The 20,850-nt window shown below is 39.2% G+C and overlaps 1 protein-coding gene across 1 annotated transcript in view; it reads left to right on the top strand.

Moving 5' to 3' along the window:
* The window catches only part of SUGT1 (SGT1 homolog, MIS12 kinetochore complex assembly cochaperone), a 28,780-nt gene that overhangs the window by 4,802 nt on the left and 3,128 nt on the right, over positions 1–20,850 (top strand). The window contains exons 3-10 of the mRNA XM_061457283.1: positions 96–186; positions 840–909; positions 1,247–1,317; positions 5,033–5,086; positions 6,856–6,872; positions 7,827–7,852; positions 8,471–8,567; positions 9,769–9,876. Coding sequence (XP_061313267.1) covers positions 96–186; positions 840–909; positions 1,247–1,317; positions 5,033–5,086; positions 6,856–6,872; positions 7,827–7,852; positions 8,471–8,567; positions 9,769–9,876 — 534 coding nt within the window. The remainder of the gene's footprint in view (positions 1–95; positions 187–839; positions 910–1,246; positions 1,318–5,032; positions 5,087–6,855; positions 6,873–7,826; positions 7,853–8,470; positions 8,568–9,768; positions 9,877–20,850) is intronic.

Here is a 20,850-nt window from a genome sequence, read left to right as displayed (position 1 = left end):
TTTCTGAAATGTCTCTTAGTTGACAGAGTTTGGATCTGTGTTTTTGTGCGGACTTCCAAGGTGCTATTTCATGGGGGTTTTATGTGTTTTTACAGGAACTGACAACAGCTCTGGAGAAGAATCCAGATGATGCCGAATATTATTGTCAGCGAGCTTATGCTCATATTCTCCTACAGAACTATGCTGGTAACATCTTCAGACACCGCTGAGAATCCTCTTTCAAGTGTATTATAACACTTTCTTTACAGAAGACATCTTCAATCTGAAGCCAAATAAGAGGAAGTGTTTTCTGTATTGTAATATGCTGCTTTTACAGTTAGTGTATAGCTTTATCATTGTCTCTGTCTTTGATTCCTTTGCTTCTGTAACACTTCCAGTGAATTGGGTACTCTGCAGTTCCAGCTTCCCATTTGATTTTAGCCTAGTATTTTGTTGGTAGCATCTTTGTGAGAAGGTTTCTTAGGCAGGTTTTAAGCTTTGTGTTGTAAGCATCTTCCATCCTTATGTTTTTGGTAGAGACTGGATCATGTCATGGTGTGAATGTGATAGGTGAATAATGTCTGGTAAAAAGATTAACTGAATAACTGTAGATTTGGTTTATTTTTTTCTTTCCAGTAAAAACCAAACAGATTCGCACTTCAGATTTAAGTAGAGGATTTGACTAAATTTATGTCATGCTGCATCTTAATATAGAGCTCTGCAGCTGAGTGAAGGGTTGTGATGAGATTTAGACACTGTGTGTGCAAGCTAAGAAACATTTTCATTACTAAAGGACTCGCAGTTCGCTGCTTCTTATAACGTGTTATTATGTTCCTCACCTTAAAACTGACTTCCAACAGATGCAGTTGCAGATGCAAAGAAGTCCCTAGAACTCAACCCCAAAAATGCTGTAGCACTCCTTAGAAAAGGGTATGTATCATATGTTGTACTTTGTGAATATCGTGATGTTCTGTAGGGCAATAGTATTCGGATTGTGGCTCCGTACAACCTTTTTGCAGCACAATGAATGAATAAATTTAATGCTGTACTACTTGTAACCCATTCATAATAAGCCTGTTGTTATAAGAAGCACTTTAGTTTAGGGTGATTGTCTTAACACCCTAGCTATTTTAAAAACACACCTTTTGGGTGATTTAAGCCCTTAAATGTGAATTTTAAGCAATACAGTGTGTAAACTGAGGATGTTGTGACCTTCAGAATGTGGAATTGACTGCAAAGTAATCACCTGTGTTTTTCTTTGTTGCAGGTTAGGTGACTATCATATCAAAAACTATGCATCTGCTTTAGAGTCCTTCAGAGAGGGACAGAGGTTGGACGGTAAGTATTAAAATGTCTTGTGTGCACAGTACTTCTTTGCTGATGAGAACAATGTGTTAGTTGAAAGTGAAGACCAAGGGCGACTTTAACTATTTTTTAAAGGCTGATGAATTAGGTGCCTGACTTCAGATGTCTGGCATTTGGGAAGGCTGTCAAATCACTGCAGAGAAGTGTAAAACTGTTTAAAATGTGTATCAGAAGTTCTTAGTTCTGTTTGTGAGTTTTGGTTTGGTTTGTTTTCTATAAAATGGGGAGTGTTTTCCTGCTTCCTGGAGGTCTTGCAAACGAATGGTGGCAATGGTGTGGCACTAAGTGCCATAGGAAACTTTCTGAACAGAGCAGGCTCCTTATATACAGCTGAAATTTCTTTCTTCTTAAACCATTTGATAGACCAGTCTTCAGAAAGAGCATGCGACTTGATGGGTATTCAAACTGACAGAATGGATTTTTACCTCACATTGCATATCAGTTAATTGCAGAAGCATATTTACTGTATCTGTTTTTTTTTTTTAAGTGTTTGCTTACTAGCTGGCTTGGGCACTTTATAGTTTTGGGAGAAATAGAGCTTTTTAAAAAACTGACTTTATTCTAGAAGCAGGAAAGGAGTAGTTTAGTAGTTTAGTAGTTTTAGTACAGAAGGCTTGGTAGAAGACATAGGGAAGCATAAACCAAAGCACAGTTGCAAGGTGACTGTGACTCCTTTCTCTTCCCTCCTATCCCCATTTTAAGTAAAACTCTCTTCTTATTCCTTTCCTTCTATTCTCAGTAGCATAAGGAAATGGTAAGAAAAGCACCTTGAAAGGTTACACAGAGCAAAGTGTACTAGCCTGATAAGTGTTGTCATGATCTCGGGTCTTTCTGGTATGTTGTCTTATTTATAATGGTGGCTGGGACCCGAAGGTTTAGCAAAAATAAGTGATCTGATCCTCTCATCTAAAATGAGTTTCATGGGAGTGTAAGCTAATTTGTGCTTGTTGCCAAGTCATTATGTTCCCTCCTACTCTTGTAATTGCTTAGCCTCTTCTTTCAATGCATTAAGTCTGCGGAAAGCTACTATTTTAAAAGTGTTAAAATGCTTCTAATGTGGTAATGGGTTAATGTGTTGAAATGGCCCAGTGAGGGGTCTGAGTGCTGAAGCCAGCAGAAGGGACGAGGCAAAGCAGTGTTGGGGCAGTGGTAATGGAGGGGGCAGGGGGATGTGGTGAAATGGCAGCAAGCGTTAGTTGTCAGTTTAGGCTGCTCTGGATCAGGAGTTAAAACGTAAGAAATTCCCTAACCTACTTCTCTAAATTGTGGCAGTTTGGGTAAGCAGGGTGTCTCCACTAGTTTATGTACCAGAAGGACAGGTGTGTCTTTGCAGTATAGCCAAGTTCTCTATTTAGTATCTTCCTGTGAAAGGAAGTGATTCCTTCCAGTGATTTCTGTAGCTTTCCTTACTTGATAGGTGACTTTTCATACATCTCCAAACTCATTACTCCTGAATTTAATTAGTTAATCTGTATTTTTTCATATTCTTGCCCCACCCCAAGCAACCACTGTCAGTTTGAGGCATTTCATGTGCATGGGCTTTGTCACTTTTCTCGTTGGTCAGTTGGAGTAATTCAAAATACAAATTGTACACAAAATCTCCTCAGGCCTAGAGCATGTCTTTTTCTGTTTGACCTCACACCTGATTTCCGTTGTAAGGTGCAGCAGCACACAAGGCTGCAGATGTCTTTTCAGATAACTCAGTGCATACCAGGATCCTCTTTGCTAATTCAGAATTCGTAAAATACAGCAGAAGAATTTCCTGTGTTGAATTGCTTGACTCCTACCTGCTCGAATTTAATTTGCCCTTGTTTTGCTGCTTACCCAGCTGAAGTGTTTCTGAAGCTTCCCAGTCCTTCCTGATTACTCTCTCATCTAATGATAGCTTCCACTCTGCTTCCCATATTTTGTTACAAAATCCTGTGACCCACTGTGAGGCATGGAGTCTCTCAAAGGCCTTATTAAAAACAGAGATTTTTAGTAGCTTCTTTTCCATGTATTACCTAATTTGCTGGCAAGTTTATGTCAGGAACAGAATTTGCAGCTCTGTGAAATATTTGATGGATACCAGGTGAAAACAATAGTGGGATAAGTATTTATGGCAAAATGATTAACTTCAGTTAAATGCAGCTAGTGCAAAACGAGCAAAGAACAGGGAAAATTTGCCACATACCAATAAGCCGGAGATAAAGAGAAGACTTGAGCTGTTGCTGCCTCAGAGAGAATTACTGTAGTCAGGAATTCTTTGCTGGCAAGGCTGGTTTCTTTGCCACACAAGGGGGCAGAAGTACACCAGGAGATGATTCTGTTCCTTGCTGATGTTAGGGCTGTTTGAAATCTTAATCTGGAATGCGAACACCAATGAGCTTCCTACTTGTGCTCATTACTGGTAGCACTGACAGGCCTGCGGTACCCCAGCAAGCTTCCCATTACCCACCTGCAGGGATATCTAAATAGGACTTGATGTGATGAATTGTTGACTGTGCAGTGGTTCTTTATTTTATAAAATAACACCAGGAAGCAAGATTCCTTTTGCTCAACCATGAGGATTTTTGAGTTCATTAATTTCCCTGAGATGGAAGAAGCAGTGTAATCTGTTACAATTCAGTGTATTATGTGGGTTTAGGACAGTTATACTCAAATTTTCTTGTTTGGTTGTTTGTTTTGTTTTTTTTTTTTGCTGTGACCACCTAATGAATTTAGTAAAGGTGGAACGTGTCAACTTTTCTAAAGACATGTCTTAGTAGGCACTTTTCTTGTATTCTAATAGTTAGCCAATTTTCAGTAGATGAAGACCCAGTTAGGTTTTCTGAGTCACATTTTGGTTACAGGCATGTCTGTTGGGAGCTCTTTTATTGAGCTTTTTCCAGCCTCTGCTGAGTAAGTTGTCTGCATGAATTCCCCCAACAGGAATTGTCTCGGTTGTAAAAAGACTAAAAGTTTACCTGGTTTTAGTAGCTGGTCAGCAATGTTGCCACGTCTTTACTTTCCTGACTGGGAATTTCCTTGAAATAAGATGATTACTCTGTTGTTTCACTGCTGCCTTTTGAGCTATTTTTCCTGCAAATTCATTTCTGTTTGGGGAGCTTGCTTCCTAGAATATCAATGTCTTGGTAAACTTTTCTGTGATATTGATTCACAGGGTGGAATTGGCACTTAGCATTTCTAACACCCTGGGAACTTCAGATGTGTTTGTAAAGTGTGTGTGAAACCGTGAGGAGAAAATGGTTGGTGTTTGTGAAACTTGTGCATCTTTGGGTTGCCCTCAGAACAGTCTCTTCTGATATTTCTTTGGAGAGGAAGTGTGTGACTGTTTGAAAAAAATCATTTTAAGAATAATGTAAAAATGTGTGAAACTCTACTCTTGCTTTCCAAACAGTTGTACAGGGGTTGAACAGGCTGGAAAGCAGTAGTGTAGCTGGGACTGTTCAGGCAGTCTTGTGTCCTACAGATTAATTTGAAGTTAATTAAATAATCACAGAGTTAAATAATAGACTTGTATAAAAATACTTAGAGCTTAACTGGAGTGACAGAGGTTACAAGAAGATAAGAGCAAATGATATCTTTTTCATTAAATTGATACAAATTTGGAGTAGATTTGTTCCAGTGTACAATTGTGAGGAATTGTTCTCTGCAGTATGTGTAGTGCTTGAAGAGTTTTAATGTTACTGTGTTTGATTTCTTCTAGATGTAGATGATACCTTTACTGTTTGGATTAAAAGATGTGAAGAAACACTAAACGGTAAGAAAAACCACATTGACTTGATGAGAGATTTGATACACCCTGTGCTTTGAAGCCATGTCATGTTTTTCAAAAATTTACAGCTTACCTCTTACTTAGAACAAAAGATTTTTAAAAGTCAGTTTTTCCTATCTCTTGTTTTTCTGAGTATATACCCTGAACACTTCTGTACTTAAGATTCAGAAGAACATTAATACTAGGTTTTTAATATAATAATCAGCTGTGACAGGGGAGTACCCATTTCAAATTCAGACAATCATAATGATCTGTAACTTGTTTTCATACACAACGGCTAACTAATTATAACCATAAAGCAAGTGCTGGCTTGGTTTCTAAAACCATTGTCAAAATAAGTTTTCAAGTGTTGCAGAAAAGAAAGTTGGAAGGAGGTGGAAATCTGGGGCATTTACTCCTTGATTCCATGTGGAGAGTGCCTTAGGTGCTGTTGTTGCTCTTGTGTTTTATCTGTTGTAGTCAGCGTGAATAGTTTCCTTTCATACCTTGGTACAGACTAACACTCGCCACAGCTAACTCATCTGCAGTGCTTAAACTGCATGTGGATTTTAATGAGTTAAGAGTAACTGATGTGACTTTCTGTCCTCATTGTGGTGTACACTGGTGAATGGGTCGTAGAACAAGTTCACGTCAACCTCTTGACTAAAAACCAAAGAGGGAGAACCCTTTTGTGCTGTATAGAAATGAACAACTTTCTGCTTCATAATACATTTTTGCCAGGTTTAATTTTATTTGGAGAAATTAGGTAGGTGGTTGGCATGAATGGTCCTACTTGCAAAGAGTTGTCTTGGGTGACAACTTTCTTTGCCCTCTTGAGGAAAGGGTTGTAATACACGTTTTTCTTTAATGATATAATTACTTTTTGCTGTGTCTTGTCTGGTTCAGCTCAGTTGTCCTGTTTTATCCTGAATATGCATTGCTGTCTTGTCTTTTTTGAGCCATTTTCTTAATCCTCTGATGCCCAAAAGAAAAACCAAACCCAACCCAACCAACCAAAAACCACTAAACAACAACCCCAATAACTCCTGGTTTCTTCTTTATAACTTAATGTTCTTCTGACTAGAAAGGTTGGACCAGATGATCCTTCAGGTCCCTTTCAGCCTGGTGTTCTAGGAGGTTTTTTTTTTTCTTTATCTTTTTTTTTAGCTTATAAAGCTTATAAAGAAGCAAGGGGAAAGTTTGTTTATTTTAAAACTCCTTTAATCTTAATATGTAAATATGGCAAAATATGTAGAAGAGGAGATACTGAGCTGTAGCTCAGATCCAAATATTACAGTATATTTAAGGTCATATGAGTGAATTTCTCTGCCAAGTTCACATCTCATTCCCCAAATGGGTTTGTCTAGCATGAGACAGATTTGGTGAGAACTTTCCTGTGGATGATGACAAACCTAGTACAGGCTTGTGGGAGTGATCTGTAAAACTTGTTAGCCATGATGTTGCATTCATTAAAAACGGTCTGATTATGTTTCTGATTAGCAAGGGAAAGTAATGAAAAGTTTGTTCCTTTGGTTAATTACAACATGCTTTATATTAGTTACTCCTTTGCACAAGTTGCTGATTGAGGTCTGATTAAAAAGTAGTGTCATAAAAGCAAAATACTAGACATAGAACTGGCATGTTTTAACTCTTTCTACTGTTGAGACTGGAATAAATGCACAATGTCTGGAGCAACTGCAGACAGCTAGAGTAAGTGCATTGCCTTGCAAGTTCAGTATGTCTTTTTCTGAAAGTGAACTTTTTTCTCTCTGCAGCATCACAGACAGAAGTGGTAAGATGTTTTCTTTCATATGTTTACTGTTTCGGTTTCTTTGTTAAGCTAGAGCATCCTTTTAGGCTTCAGTGTCTTCTTAAAACTTTCAGGCTTTAAAGATAATCTTTTATGTTGCATGCAAGTCTGAAGGATTGAACTTTTCTTCTGAACATGGGCCCTTTTAATTAAGGGCAAGGTTGCAAAGTTTGAACCCTGAAAAAACTCTGAAGCATGTCTTACAAATCTGGCAATTACTGTGTGCTCATTGAAGTAAACTTCAGTTTTCTGACTTGCAGCCTGTGGTGTAATTCACAGATTAGGCAGCTCATGTTGTCAGTACTAACTTGCTTGTGACTGCTAGAAAGTAACTGTGTGTTTTCCAGTAGCTTGCAACTGGTTTGTGCAGACTATTTTTCTGCTGTAGATGGGAATTTGCATTGGTTGTTCTGCTCCCTCTTTCATATTTACTTCAGTTATGCTTTTAAGAGTAGGGTAGAGGAAGATGATGTACAGGAAGCATGGTGGGTGTATGTGAAGACAATTTCAGAGTTAAAAGGTTTTTATGTTAAAAAGTTGTATTTTGGAGTTCTCAGATCCAGTTCAGGTTTCCTTCATGACTTTCAGATTCGTAACATAGCCACTGTATGTCTTTCAGGTATACTTCTTATCTAGGAAAAAAGATGAGTTAAAGCTGAACTTACAGCTATTTATAAAATGTCTGAGCAATATATTCTAAGTTAAAGGCTGATATATTTAATGTAAATTGAAACTTTGAAATTCTTAATCTGGCATGAATGGCTAGGATAACAGTGAAGCGCCTCACCTGTAAGTTAATGCTCATACATAAATCAAGAAAAGGGGAGCTATCAGGATGAAAAGGATTTGTGTTTTGAAAAGTACTTCATGGTATATTTTCACTTACACTGATGTAACTTTCTTTCCAATGGAATATGCTTCAACTGGAATACACAGCAGCAACCTCTGACACCAAAGATCAAGTAAGTTGACTTCAGCTTTACTGAGAGAATTATAATAATTGAATGTAACTCTTCTTTGACTTGGGAATCGGAGAATCAAGATAATGACTGTAGAAGTTCTTTTTCAGTAACTTTAAAAATGTGGCAGTCTAAGTCTAAGTGAAGTGTTTCTCAGTGTCATTGCTTTTGTTCAGAGTGGATCATACTTTCAGGAGATCACCCACACCTCAATGGGAGAGTGGGGAATGGTGAAAACATTCTGGCTTCTGTTTCTAATTCTCATGCTGAGCTTAATTCAAAGGCTGCCCCACTGTGCTTAGTAAAGGTAGTGTTTTTGAGATACTTTTAAGATCCTGAATTAAGAAAGTGCCATTTAATTTATAGAAGGCAAACAATATTATGAATTTGTTACAAAAATGGCCTTTTATATGCTTCCTGATTGAAAAAAGATTCTTTGTTCTTTAGCTACTTATCAATTCTGCAGCTGCTTTTTTGGAGGAAAGGGAAGAAATCTGATTTTGTACGTCCTCTTTGTCTCATTGAACTACACAATGTACTGTTCCAGCTTTTAGTATTCTGCTGTATGTCCCTCTGTAGTCAGTTTTTCCTCTCATCTTTTTCCCCTTTCTTTTTTTAAAGATATGACTGGTACCAAACAGAATCTCAAGTAATTGTGACTATAATGGTCAAGAATGCACAGAAGGACGATGTCAGCGTGCACTTCTCAGAAAAAGAGGTGATTTATATTGGTTATTAATCTGCATCCCTAGATTCCCTGGCCTGTAGTAATTAAACCAGCAAACATCTGCTGCAGTAGCATCAAGAGAGTGGTACAGGTGGTCTTCTGTCTTGAGGCTTTTCTATGTGCAGCTATGCTGTGTATGTGCATATGCCCAGTCGAGTGAACCAGGATCTGTTGCCACAGCACTGCCTGTAGGATTTACATGCAGGCGGTACTGTGGTGTGCATGGTGCAAAGGGAATATCTGGTTTTCAGCTGCCCCTGTCTTTGCAGGGATGGGGAAGAAGTGATCTGGACTTGAAATGTTTGGATATTCATGCATCTGGAGTAGGAATGGACAGGGACTAGGTATTCTAAAAATACGTGTGAATGACAAATATCTTGGTTTAGGACAGTTACAGAAAAAGTGGATGTTGGTGGGTTTTCTTGCTTTTGGCATCACTAAAATTGTTAATGGCAACAAAGTACATATTTCAGGGAAGTGCGGTAAGTAACCTCTGTTGTAATACCATATGTGGTACCAGTGACATTTATATTTAATTTGGCTGAGAATGTGGAAGAGTTAGGTTCTTATTCTCAGGTAAGTTGATAACTTCATGAACTACCAAAGTACTTGAATGTTACCATCTGCTTTAGATTGTTAAAATTGCGTGAGCACTTGCCACGTAGTTTGCATATATTAGAAGGGAAGTTGCAAATTATTTTAATCACAGAAAGGTTTGGGTTGGAAGGGACCTTAAAGCTCACCTAGTTCCACCTGCGCTGCCATGTGCAGGGACACTTTCCAGTACACCAGGTTGCTCAAAGCTTTGTCCAGCCTGGTGTGAACACTTCCAGGATGGTGCAGCCACAGCTTCTCTGGGCAGCTGCTGTTAATGTGTTGATTCTTCTTTTGCCATGTAATTCTTTTCCCCAAAAATGCAGATCAAGCTGACGAGATAATAGGCTTTTTGAGTACTTGCTGGTTAAAAATCGAAATCCCCTGTTCATTTTGTAGTATACTTTAGCTAAACACCTTGTTCAGTAGCATAGTAATGTAATGGCGTTTGTTTGAAGTTCTGATACCTGATGCTTTAAGTGCCCTAGTGAAGGGTCATTAATTTAATCACTTAATCTTGGTGCCAAATGAGTCCTTTACTTGAAAATGGAAAACTGCTCTCAAAGATGACCGGAGATGTGTTTTCAACTGTTAACAGATGAATGCATCAGTGAGACTTCCATCAGGTGAAGACTACAACTTAAAGCTTGTTCTTCTTCATTCTATAGTGCCAGAGCAAAGTATATTTAAAGTGCTTTCAACAAAGGTAAGCTGCTTAAAGTGTAAATTATTTCTTTGACTGTTTCTGACATTGAAACATTTCTGTTCTGTTGTCTCTCTGCAGCCGTCATAACATCTTGCTTTTCATATAGAAATGCTTTTTTTTTTCTTCAAGGTGCCTTTCAGCCAGTGGGAGTCTTTCCAAGCTTGTGCAAATATCAGAAATAGTAATATGATAGTGCTTATTGAAGTGCAAATGACAGTTATGTTGAGGATGCTTTTACTTCTTGCTGTAGTAAGAAGAATGTTGTCTTCACCCTTAAAATTCAGGTATTAGGAGAGTATGCACACCTTTCTGCTAAACTTTTAGCATCAAATATTGCCTTGTGAAGCACAGTTATCTTTGTGTGCCTAAAAAATAGAAGTCAGACTTTGAACATTTCAGTGTTGAAATAAATCTTTACCCTTTCTTGCTGGTAAAGTTTATAGCCATATGGTTAACTGTTCCTGGCTTTTCAAGAGTGTGTTCCACACTGTTCCTTGAAATAGCATTTGCTTGGAGACACCTGAAAATTGCTTGGTGTGAGAGAGAATGCTTCTGTCTCAGCGTTTTATTTCTTGTATGCTACAGGTATAGAAGAAATGTGGTCTGGCATAGCATATATGTATATTGTTGGTATAACTCATAGACAGGAATACATTTTGTCCATAGAGCTAAGCCTGAATCTGTGCAGTAGGAATGTGGTTTTGATTCTTTCCTTGTATTTCAGCAGTGGTTCTGCAGAGCTTTCATGTTCCATGTTACCTATTCTCTTCTCAGAAAGGTACCTATAATAATAGTTTTTGCACCATTTCAGGGAAGAGGGATTTCAAAATGACCTGAGAGGATTGCTGTAGAAAGTTGGTCTTGTTTTTCTGCTCTTCACCCAAAGGAAGCTGGGCAGGTTATGTGATTGAGTTATGTGTGCTTTCATGCTATGGGAGATAAAGCAGGGTATGGAGAAAATCTGCTAGTCCATTAGTGTTTGTATAAATTTGAGTGGAATAGGCATGGACCTTGTCAAGAGGAGTAACTGTGAAGTCCTGTTTGCTGTGTATTCCTGTCTAGATTGTGTTACGCTTTTCATTTGTCTTGAAGTTTATCATTGTGTTTACGAAGCATCTGTACGCTACTGAGCGCTTTTAAAATGAACTTGACTTGGGTTTTCTATACTACCATCACCAGCCTGGGTTAATCTCTGTAATAATATCTAGTAGTCCAGAGCCTGGTTTAGACCGAGGTTCCTGAAGTGGTGTCAAAGCTTTAGTTACGTTCAGGTCTGAATTGTAAAGATTTTGCATTTACTTTCAAATGTTGCTATTACTGTATAATTGTGAGAGAATATTTTTAAGACGAAGTGGGATAAGAGTGCAGAAAGTGTTCGAAGAGCAGAACTCAGTGCTTCATCATGTTCTTACTTCTGCTGAAAAGAGTAGTACAAGGACATCTGTGAAGGCGTAGGGAAGGAGTACAATTTAAACGATGCTTCGGCTAATTCCGGCTCTGACCAGCAGATGGAGTCTGGCTGAAGAAAAAGAATGAACAGCAGGTTTATGTTAGCTATGCAAAGGCTTCTTCAGAGGCTTAGTATGTTTCACTTTGAAAAACATTAGGCGCTTTAAGGGGATGGTGCAGCTTTAGTGTTTGAATAGTAGAAATTCAGATTTATTTTCCTAAATTTTGTGTATGTACGTTGTTCTTAGGAGCGATATGGAAAATGCACAGTTACTACTTGGAATAAACTTACTGTTATCTTGTTACTTAGAATTTCCCAAACCCTTTACAAATTATGTTGTACTATTTACATGAAGTCCTTTTGTAAGCACTTGCAAAGAAGGACATATTCTAATTGTCTTCTGAATTATATGAACTTTTTACTACATGCTCCTAAAGGAATTCTGTTTTTGTGGGTTAGGAACAGGTCTATTTCTGTGGATTAATAATTTCAGATCAGAATAACTGCATGTGTTCACACTGTTTTATTCCGTGTTTCTGCTTTGAATGTGTGAGCCCTGTTGCCATTTAGCATCGAGTAGTCTTCACTGGGCAACAAGGGGTCTGATCTTTCTTTTCCAGTTATATGAGGAAATATATGAAGAAACAGTGGAATGTATGGGGAGGTTATGTGGTGGATACTTCAGGTTTTCCATGAACTTCATAAAACTAACAAATGGATAGAGGGTGAAACAGCAGAACTGGCAGATGGTAGAACAATCCTGCGTGTTTGGTAACTAAGGGAAGCTTGAGAGGGATTTCTCAATACTATTTGAAATTCAGCATCACATAACAAATGCAGAGGCATAAGGTAAGGATGCAAATTCAGGAGGAGAAAATAGCTGTAATTGTATTTGCAAAATTACAGATTCTAAAATAACTGCAAAGAGCAGACAGAACTTTCAGACTCTGGGATTGGTTCTTTCAGGGAGTGTTAGCAGTGGTGGAAAATGCAGTTGAACCTTAAGAATTGTTTCTTTCCTAGCAGTGAAATAGAAATTATACGTTTCACTAAACTCCTGCTGTGTAGCTTTGAGATACAAAGTCTCTGTTTTGAAAAGCACAGAATGAGCAAATGGTGCAGCGGTAGCAGGGATAGGTGTTTGAGGGGTTTCTGTGTGAGCAGGAGTAAATTGATGTTCATAAGCTGCAGACAGAACCCTGACTTCAAGCTGTGAGTTTGAAGAGGTAAAACACTTGACACTGGCTCAAGAACAGTGCAGTATGTGGGTGAAGTCCAGTTTTGAGAGAAAATCTTCATCTCTTCGTGAATCCTACTGTTGTACATTCTCTAGCTGTCCACAGTTTTACGAATGATACAGTCTACCTTTAATAATGACTGTGTGTATTGCTGCCGTGCTTGAAGCCACTTCAAAAATTTTCTTTTACTTAATTCAGAAGTTTATTTGCTATTTAATAGGTATCACTACTTGCAAATTTGGCCTTGAGTTGATTTTGCAGCTGCACATTGCATTCAGCATTTAACTGGAGGAAGGTACCTTTCAGTGGTGATGCTTGGTTTCTCACTTCTTTCCAGAAGAGGGAGCCAAAATGTAAAGGCTGGACCAAATTTGCTCTGGAAGTTGTGTGCCGGTACCCTGTAGCTCAGTGTGCAAAATATAATATCGTTGTGCTTCCTTCATAAAAGGAAAAAGGCATAAACACTTAAAATGAGTGACTAAACATGTTTAAGAAAAAACTAGCTGATTCCACTCTCTCCAGGAAATACGGCAGGAAAGTTGAAATGCACAAAAAGTGTAAGGATTTGTAATATTCTGAAACAGTTCTTTGTGCACAATCAGCCTTGCTTTCTTTTCTCTCCTCTGTTTAGTCTGTTAGTGTATTTGGGATTCCAGTGGAATATGCTGCCATGTTCTGTTGGAAAACGGTGTAACGTGAGCAGTTTTCTGGGTCTTCTCTTGTGGTCTAGGTGATTCTCACGGTTTTCTTCTCGTTAGACCTGAAGAGGAGAGTGAGGATGAGTATGTGCTTTTAGAACACGCACTTAGGAAACCTGAGCTGGTGCCTTCTCTTTTTCTTCCCTTCTGCTCTTGCACTTACTGATAGACTGGGGACAATTATTATGAGTTTTCACTTTTTAGTGTTTTGGGCTTTTTTCAAGCAATGACTTGCAGCAATTTAGAGCCATTCGTGAAAGAGTGGTAAAAAGTGGTTTCTTTACCCAGAACTGCCCTTTAATTAGAGATCAGAGTTGTGCTGCTAACAGGGGAGGTGTTAGAAATTCTCAGCCTCTTTTACAGTTGACATTTGTAACTTAATAGAGATGTCTGAGAAGCACACAGAGCGCTTTCATGCCAAGAATATAGTAGTGTGCATCAGTGGAATGTTTCTTTCCCTCAAACCAGCGTTTTCCTTGCAAATTCTGAAATAGTCTGTGCAGCTTACTGGGAAAGCACACCAATCCCTGTTGCTAAATGTAAAGGAAAAGGCAAAGAGTGAAACTGTTTCACATACTCTTAGACTGTCATCAGTGTCTCTATTCAGAGGCAAATGTACACAAATAGATAAACAGAGGAACAGATTTATTTAAACTGAAGTTGGTTCTTACCATTGCAGTCTGAACATTGAAAGATACTTTCTCAGTTTGGGTGTTTTCATTAAATTGCTTGCAAACACTTGAATGCAGACTTCCCTGCTCTCACGTACTTGTTTCCTCTCTGAGGCTTTCATGCAAATTAACATCTCCTATATATATTATCAAGCATTCTGTAAATTGTAAACTGATATTTAAGCTATGAGTTGGGTGCTTCTCTGAAATTTCTTGCATTTCTTAGGCAGGGCTAGTCACACAGTATCACAGTATCACAGTATGTTAGAGATTGGAAGGGACCTCGAAAGATCATCTAGTCCAATCCCCCTGCCGGAGCAGGAACACCTAGATAATGTTACACAGGAATGCGTCCAGGCGGGTTTTGAATGTCTCCAGGGAAGGAGACTCCACAACCTCCCTGGGCAGCCTGTTCCAGTGTTCCGTCACCCTCACTGAGAAGAAGTTTCTTCTCAAGTTTAAGTGGAACCTCTTGTGTTCCAGTTTGTACCCATTACCCCTTGTCCTATCATTGTTTGCCACTGAGTAGAGCCTGGCTCCGTCCTCGTGACACTCCCCCTTTATATATTTATAGACACTGATAAGGTCACCCCTCAGTCTCCTCTTCTCCAAACTATAGAGACCCAGCTCCCTCAGTCTTTCCTCATAAGGGAGATGCTCCACTCCCTTAATCATCTTTGTTGCCCTGCGCTGGACTCTCTCCAGCAGCTCCCTGTCCTTCTTGAACTGAGGGGCCCAGAACTGGACACAATACTCCAGATGCGGTCTCACCAGGGCAGAGTAGAGGGGAAGGAGGACCTCTCTCGACCTACTAACCACCGCCCTTCTAATACACCCCAGGATGCCATTGGCCTTCTTAGCCACAAGGGCACAGTGTTGGCTCATGGTCATCCTGTCGTCCACTAGGACCCCCAGGTCCCTCTCCCCTACACTGCTCTCTAACAGGTCGTTCCCCAACCTATACTGGAACCTGGGGTTGTTCCTGCCCAGATGCAGGACTCTACACTTTCCCTTGTTATATTTCATCAAGTTACTCCCTGCCCAACTCTCCAGCCTATCCAGGTCTCGCTGGATGGCAGCACAGCCTTCTGGCGTATCAGCCACTCCTCCCAGCTTAGTGTCATCAGCAAACTTGCTGATAGTACACTCAATTCCCTCATCTAAATCATTGATGAATATATTAAATAATACCGGTCCCAGTACTGACCCTTGAGGCACTCCACTAGTTACAGGCCTCCAACTAGACTCAGCCCCATAGACTACAACTCTCTGGCTTCTCTCCTTCAGCCAGTTAGCAGTCCACCTCACTACCTGATCATCCAGTCCACACTTCCTCAATTTAGCTGTGAGGATGCTGTGGGAGACTGTGTCAAATGCTTTGCTGAGGTCAAGGTAGACCACATCCACCACTCTGCCATCATCCATCCACCGTGTTATTTCCTCATAAAAGGCTAAGAGATTGGTCAAACATGATTTCCCCCTGGTGAAGCCATGTTGACTGCCCCTCATAACCTTCTTATCCTTGATATGCCTTAAGATGGTACCAAGGATAAGGTGTTCCATCACTTTCCCAGGGATGGAGGTGAGGCTGACCGGTCTGTAGTTACCCGGGTCCTCCTTCTTGCCCTTTTTGAAGACTGGAGTGACATTTGCTTTCCTCCAGTCCTCAGGCACCTCTCCCGTTTCCCAAGACTTGGTAAAGATGATGGAGAGTGGTCTAGCAATGACTTCCGCCAGTTCCCTCAGCACCCGCGGGTGCATCCCATCTGGACCCATGGATTTATGGATGTCCAGATTGCTCAACTGGTCTCTAACCCATTCCTCATCGACTAAGGCAAACTGCTCCGTCGACCTGACTTCATCTAAGGTCTCAGGGGTACAGGGCTCTTCAGGACTGCCTGCAGCAGAGTAGACAGAGACAAAGAAGGCATTCAGTAACTCTGCCATCTCTGTATCTTCTGTCACCAGGGCACCCATCCCGTTCATCAGTGGGCCTACATTGCCTCTGGTGTTAGTTTTGTCTGCCATGTATTTAAAAAGCTCTTTTTGCTGTCCTTGACCCTTCTTGCCAGGTTTAATTCTAAGGATGCCTTAGTCCTCCTAGCTGCCTTCCTACATCCTCTAGCAGCAGCCTTATATTCCTCCCAAGTGGCCAGCCCCTCCTTCCATGACCTGTAAACTCTCCTCTTCCACTTGAGCATACCCAGCAATTCCCTATTTAGCCACGCAAGTCGGAGCAATTTCGTGGCTAGACCATAAAGAAACCTTCCCAATGACTAGTATTATACTTGGCTCAAAATAAGTTTGAATGCAGGTGGGTGTGGGGCAGATATAAACTTGTTAATACTCTTAGAACTATATTTTAAACAAGCATATAAGTCACTGCATAAAGAAAAACCATGCATAAGGGGTATCTCTGTCTTGAGAGAAGACGGATTTAAGAACTATTGGAATAGCAATGGTTTGCGCTGAGGATGCAGTGACGAAGAACTTTAGGATACCTATATTGCTTAGCTCCTACTCTAAAATTCACAATTTTAACAAGTGGTTGCTATGTAATAACCAGTGAGGTGGAAACTTTGACCATTTTGCAGTCTGTTCTCCATAGCTGACAAGGAAACTGCAATGTGCGTGCTAAGTCCCTTCAGTTAAAACATATACACTACAGAATACATTTTTAATTATCATTTATCTATGATAACACTGTAGAGTTAATTTTCATATCTGTACATTTTGTTTAAAGCTAACAGACTGAAGATCTTGGCATTTAGAATATAAGCAATATATAAAAGGTCTTTGAATACCTAGGGTACCAGAACTGTATATGCATATCATCTTAGAAGTAAGTTTGAATAGGTCATACATTTTTAGAAGATAGTGCTACTTTGTCCTACCCTTGAATTTAGGTAACAAAATACGTGATTGCAAAATAACAATTCCAAACATTTAAAGTTTGCAACTAAGACAAGGCAGTGAGTACAGTAAATAAGTAGTTGATTGGAAACCCTAGATTTTTGTTTTTGTGTGATTGGTATAGCAAAACATCAGAATTTAAAAGGTTCGGTTTGATGAATCTTAAAAATAATGGCTGAACTACTGCTTAAGCTTTGCCAGTTCTGATTTCCTTCATCCATCTGATCAGAGCTTGACACAAATTTGCCGGTGGTAAGTGAACTCCCCCTTAGCATGGACTGGAAAATATAAAACACAGAAATTAGGAAAAAGAAATCTTTTCATTTGTCAGTGTACATCAGAATCTTCTTCTAGGGAGGAAGATAGAAATTCTTTCTCTTTTAATGTTTCTCAGTTAAACTGCCAGTATCTGTCCCAGAACATAACTTCAAGTGAAATCTAGTTCACCAGAGGTTTGGGCTTTTTAACTGTAAGCTACTACCTAGAAAATGAATGTTGGCTAGCTAACGTTGTGTTTATTTGTAGCAAAGGGTGGAAGTATTTCTTAAAACTAGATAAAATGCTTTTTTATGCCAATCACTTTAAAGTCAGGGTTTTTTTTGTCCTTACACTACTGATGAAATAATTTAGAATAGCTTCTGATTGTAACTGGCATCTTTTCTCATAGCTAGTGCTTGGATTAAGCTGTAAACAGACTTATCTAAATCTCTGATAGGTTTTAAAAAAATTGATCACTTTTATGGTTGGATGGGGCTTTGAGCAACCTGCTCTAGTGGAAGGTGTCCCTGCCTATGGCAGGGGAGTTGGAACTGGATGAGCTTTAAGGTCCCTTCCAACCCAAACCATTCTATGATTCTGTGAAAATTCTGTCAATAGAAACTTGTTTATATCCTTTCACTGTGGATGGGGTTTCTTCTACATGATGAATCCCCCATTTGACCCTCTTCTCAGAGGGGTACGGGTTTCTCTCAAGTTATTATTTTAAACAAGTAGTGCATTAATTACTCCATCAAAATGCCATGTTTCTTTTCCCTTTTGCTTTGCTCACTTTAAACCCCAAATACCAGGAACTTAGAAATTATAACAGAAAGTAGATTATTTCTGCTTTGGAATTTCTCCTTTATCTGGAGTACTGTGTCCATTTTTGGGCTTCCCAATGCAGGAAGGGCTCTAATGTAGTGGAGGAAATCCTAATGGAGTGCTGCTGAGGTAGTCAGGTGCCCACACAGCATGAGCTACAAGGAGATGCTGAGGCATTAGGCTTGTCCTTAAGTGGCATGCAAACCACTTAATTTGCAATGAAATTTTCCTGTCTTTTATTCTAAAGTTGTCGTGAGGCACACAGGCATATGTTTTATGAAATATAAATGTTAAATCAAAGTAGTTGGCAAAGTGTTGATGTATTTCTCTTGCCTGAGTACTGTATTTTTTTCAAAGGAGAGGAAAAAGCTGACAGTACTTGGTGTGTCAAATAGAACACAAATGTCTGTGCTGAGATGGAACTTTTCTGTGTGATAGCTATCAGTGTCTGTTCATTAAAATGCATTTATGGCCGTTTGTGCATGTAATTGGGACTGGCAAAGTTGTTTCTCCTTAGATCAAATAAAGCTCTCAAGTTGACGAAATTTGCGCCTTCACAAGCAGAATTGGAGAGCTTTATATTTTTGGAAGTGTGGTTGTATAATGGTATGAAGCTAATGATTTCCTTAGTTTTGCTGCTGCCTGCCACTTTGCCTAATGAGTAACTTCAGTTGAAGTGGATGGAGTATATGGAGTGGAGGTTGAATCATGTCATAAATACATTCTGTCTCAGTTCTTCAGCCTCTATACTTCTAGCTTGGCAGGGGTGGAATAGTTTATATTTAAGAAATCTGCATCTTAACACTGGCAATTAGTTTGCAGCGTTTCCTTTTCCTTGGGGATGTTTGTCATGTAGTACAGTTCCAGAGAGGAAAGTGTAAGAATTAGCAGATTAAAAAAGGAGAGGGAGATCTCTGGAGCGCCAAATGTAAGGATCTTCCTTTTTTTCTTCTTATGTGTGGGCAGAGTACTCTGAATACCCAAAGGTCTTTATAAGGGTTCTTTGAGGAGGGTTTTATTCTAAGAAGAAAGTCTGTGTTCAGGAGTAGCTCACATCAGGCATTATATTGCATTAGAGGTCATTCTCGATGTGGATTAAATAGTCTGTATTTAAGGTATTGAAAGATACTGGTGAAAATCCTGAAGTGTAAGAGGACATAGCAAGGGAAGAAACAAACGGAGCAGAAATGGAAGAGATATAGTATTGAGCAGCCTCAGTATCAGCTAGTTACTCTCTTCCTGTTTTTAAATGTGGGGATGCACTAATAAGCAGAGCATAAAACCCTAATTTTAAGGCCTCCTCAAATTAATTATGGAACTGAGTTGACAATACAGTTACCTCGGGTTGAGAAGAGTTATATAAGAAGCAGAATACTCACGTTTCACTTGCAACTAATTAGTGCCTTTGTAAGTAGCTAATTAACTGAAATGTTTCGCTCATGAGATCCAAATCCATTGAAAGAAAAAACCTACTAGTTCTGGCAGCCATGGAATGACTTGTTTGTCTTATATGTAGATACACAAGTATTTTTTGCTTCCTTAAGTTAATCAGAGAACATTAGATTTATGAGTGTAGGTGTTCAAAAATGAACTTCAGGGTTGTAGTTTCCGTGTTATTAGAAAAGTCCAGTGGAAGTTTTGCTGACTTCTTTTGTTTTACTGGAGGCCACTTACTGGCACAGTTTGAATGCTGCTTGTGCAGAGTTCCAACAGAAACCTCTCTCTGCATCCTTACAGATCATGGTATTGAGCTCTGGAATATTGCCCTTCTTTAGGCACAGGAGGTTGAGCAACTAGATTAATCCAGTATTTTAGTTTTATTTGATTATTTTTGGCCCTGCGACTTTCACTGTTTTAAAAGCTGAGACTCTGATGCTTAATTTGTGACTTGAAAAGTTGCTAAAAACCTTGGGAATCCAGCAGGGAGTGGAAAGTCAAATACAGATTGGTGCTGGATTTACAAATTTGTTGAAACTCTCCCTGCCTTGAAGGGTATTTTATGCCGCAAGTCTTAAACTTTCTGTTGTTCTCAGTAGAAGTTAAGTGGTGGAAAAACAGGTATTTAAATTTGTCTAGGGAAATGATAGCTTCCTCAGGGGAAAATAAAAAAAAAAACAGAGCAACCATAATTGAATATTCTGAGTCTTAAAATGCAGCATGACTGCAAACATGGAAGCTTTGAAACTTAAATGAGCTCATGTGCTTAATTTTGTAAGGTATCTCAGGCTGCTTACCAGTGACTGATTTGAAGAATGGATTAAATGAAGTTCACATTTCAGATCAACATGATGCTGTGTGAGGAGCTTGCTGTTAGGATCTCCAGGGTTAGCTTGTACAGTGGTGCCTTTGTTCTTGGGTCTGCAGGGATCCCCAGGTTATAGTGGCTTTAGGTAGAACTAACTCGCTTCTGCTGAGCTGTTTACCAGTGAGGAATTGCTGAAGTTTGGCGAGCACTGGTTTTAGTTAATTAGTAGCATTATATGAACTTTGTGACACTTTCCTAAGTGAATATGTCATTTGTAGTGACATTAGACAGCCCTTGTTTCACAGGCATTGTTTTCCAATTTTATAACCCTGTAACCGAAAAGATAAGGTTAATGATGAAAAAACATTTCAGTATGATTGTCTAAAAGGATTATGTGTGGTTGTGACTAGGGCATGACATACTTCATTCTGTTTCTTCTATGATAATTGCAATCATATCCATTTTTAATTGCCAGTTTTGTCAATGAATGCTAGACAGTTCTCCATAGCAGTGTTTGTTCATTGAACCAAATGAATACAGCTTGTGAATTTCTCAAGTGGGAAGATCTGCACAGTCCCAGGGTGTTTCTCTGGTGTGTGTAGCACACCTCAAAATACAAAATGTTTTTGGTGGATGAAATGTAAATATTATACCTAGATAAAGCTGGATTTTGTAGTCC

Source organism: Pezoporus flaviventris, unplaced genomic scaffold, assembly GCF_033815535.1.
Source record: "Pezoporus flaviventris isolate CSIRO_AGI_PZ_B2104156 unplaced genomic scaffold, CSIRO_AGI_Pfla_v1 ptg000025l, whole genome shotgun sequence".
Classification (NCBI taxonomy): domain Eukaryota; kingdom Metazoa; phylum Chordata; class Aves; order Psittaciformes; family Psittacidae; genus Pezoporus; species Pezoporus flaviventris.
Note: the sequence above shows the minus strand (reverse complement) of the source record. Positions and strands in the feature narration are given on the sequence as shown.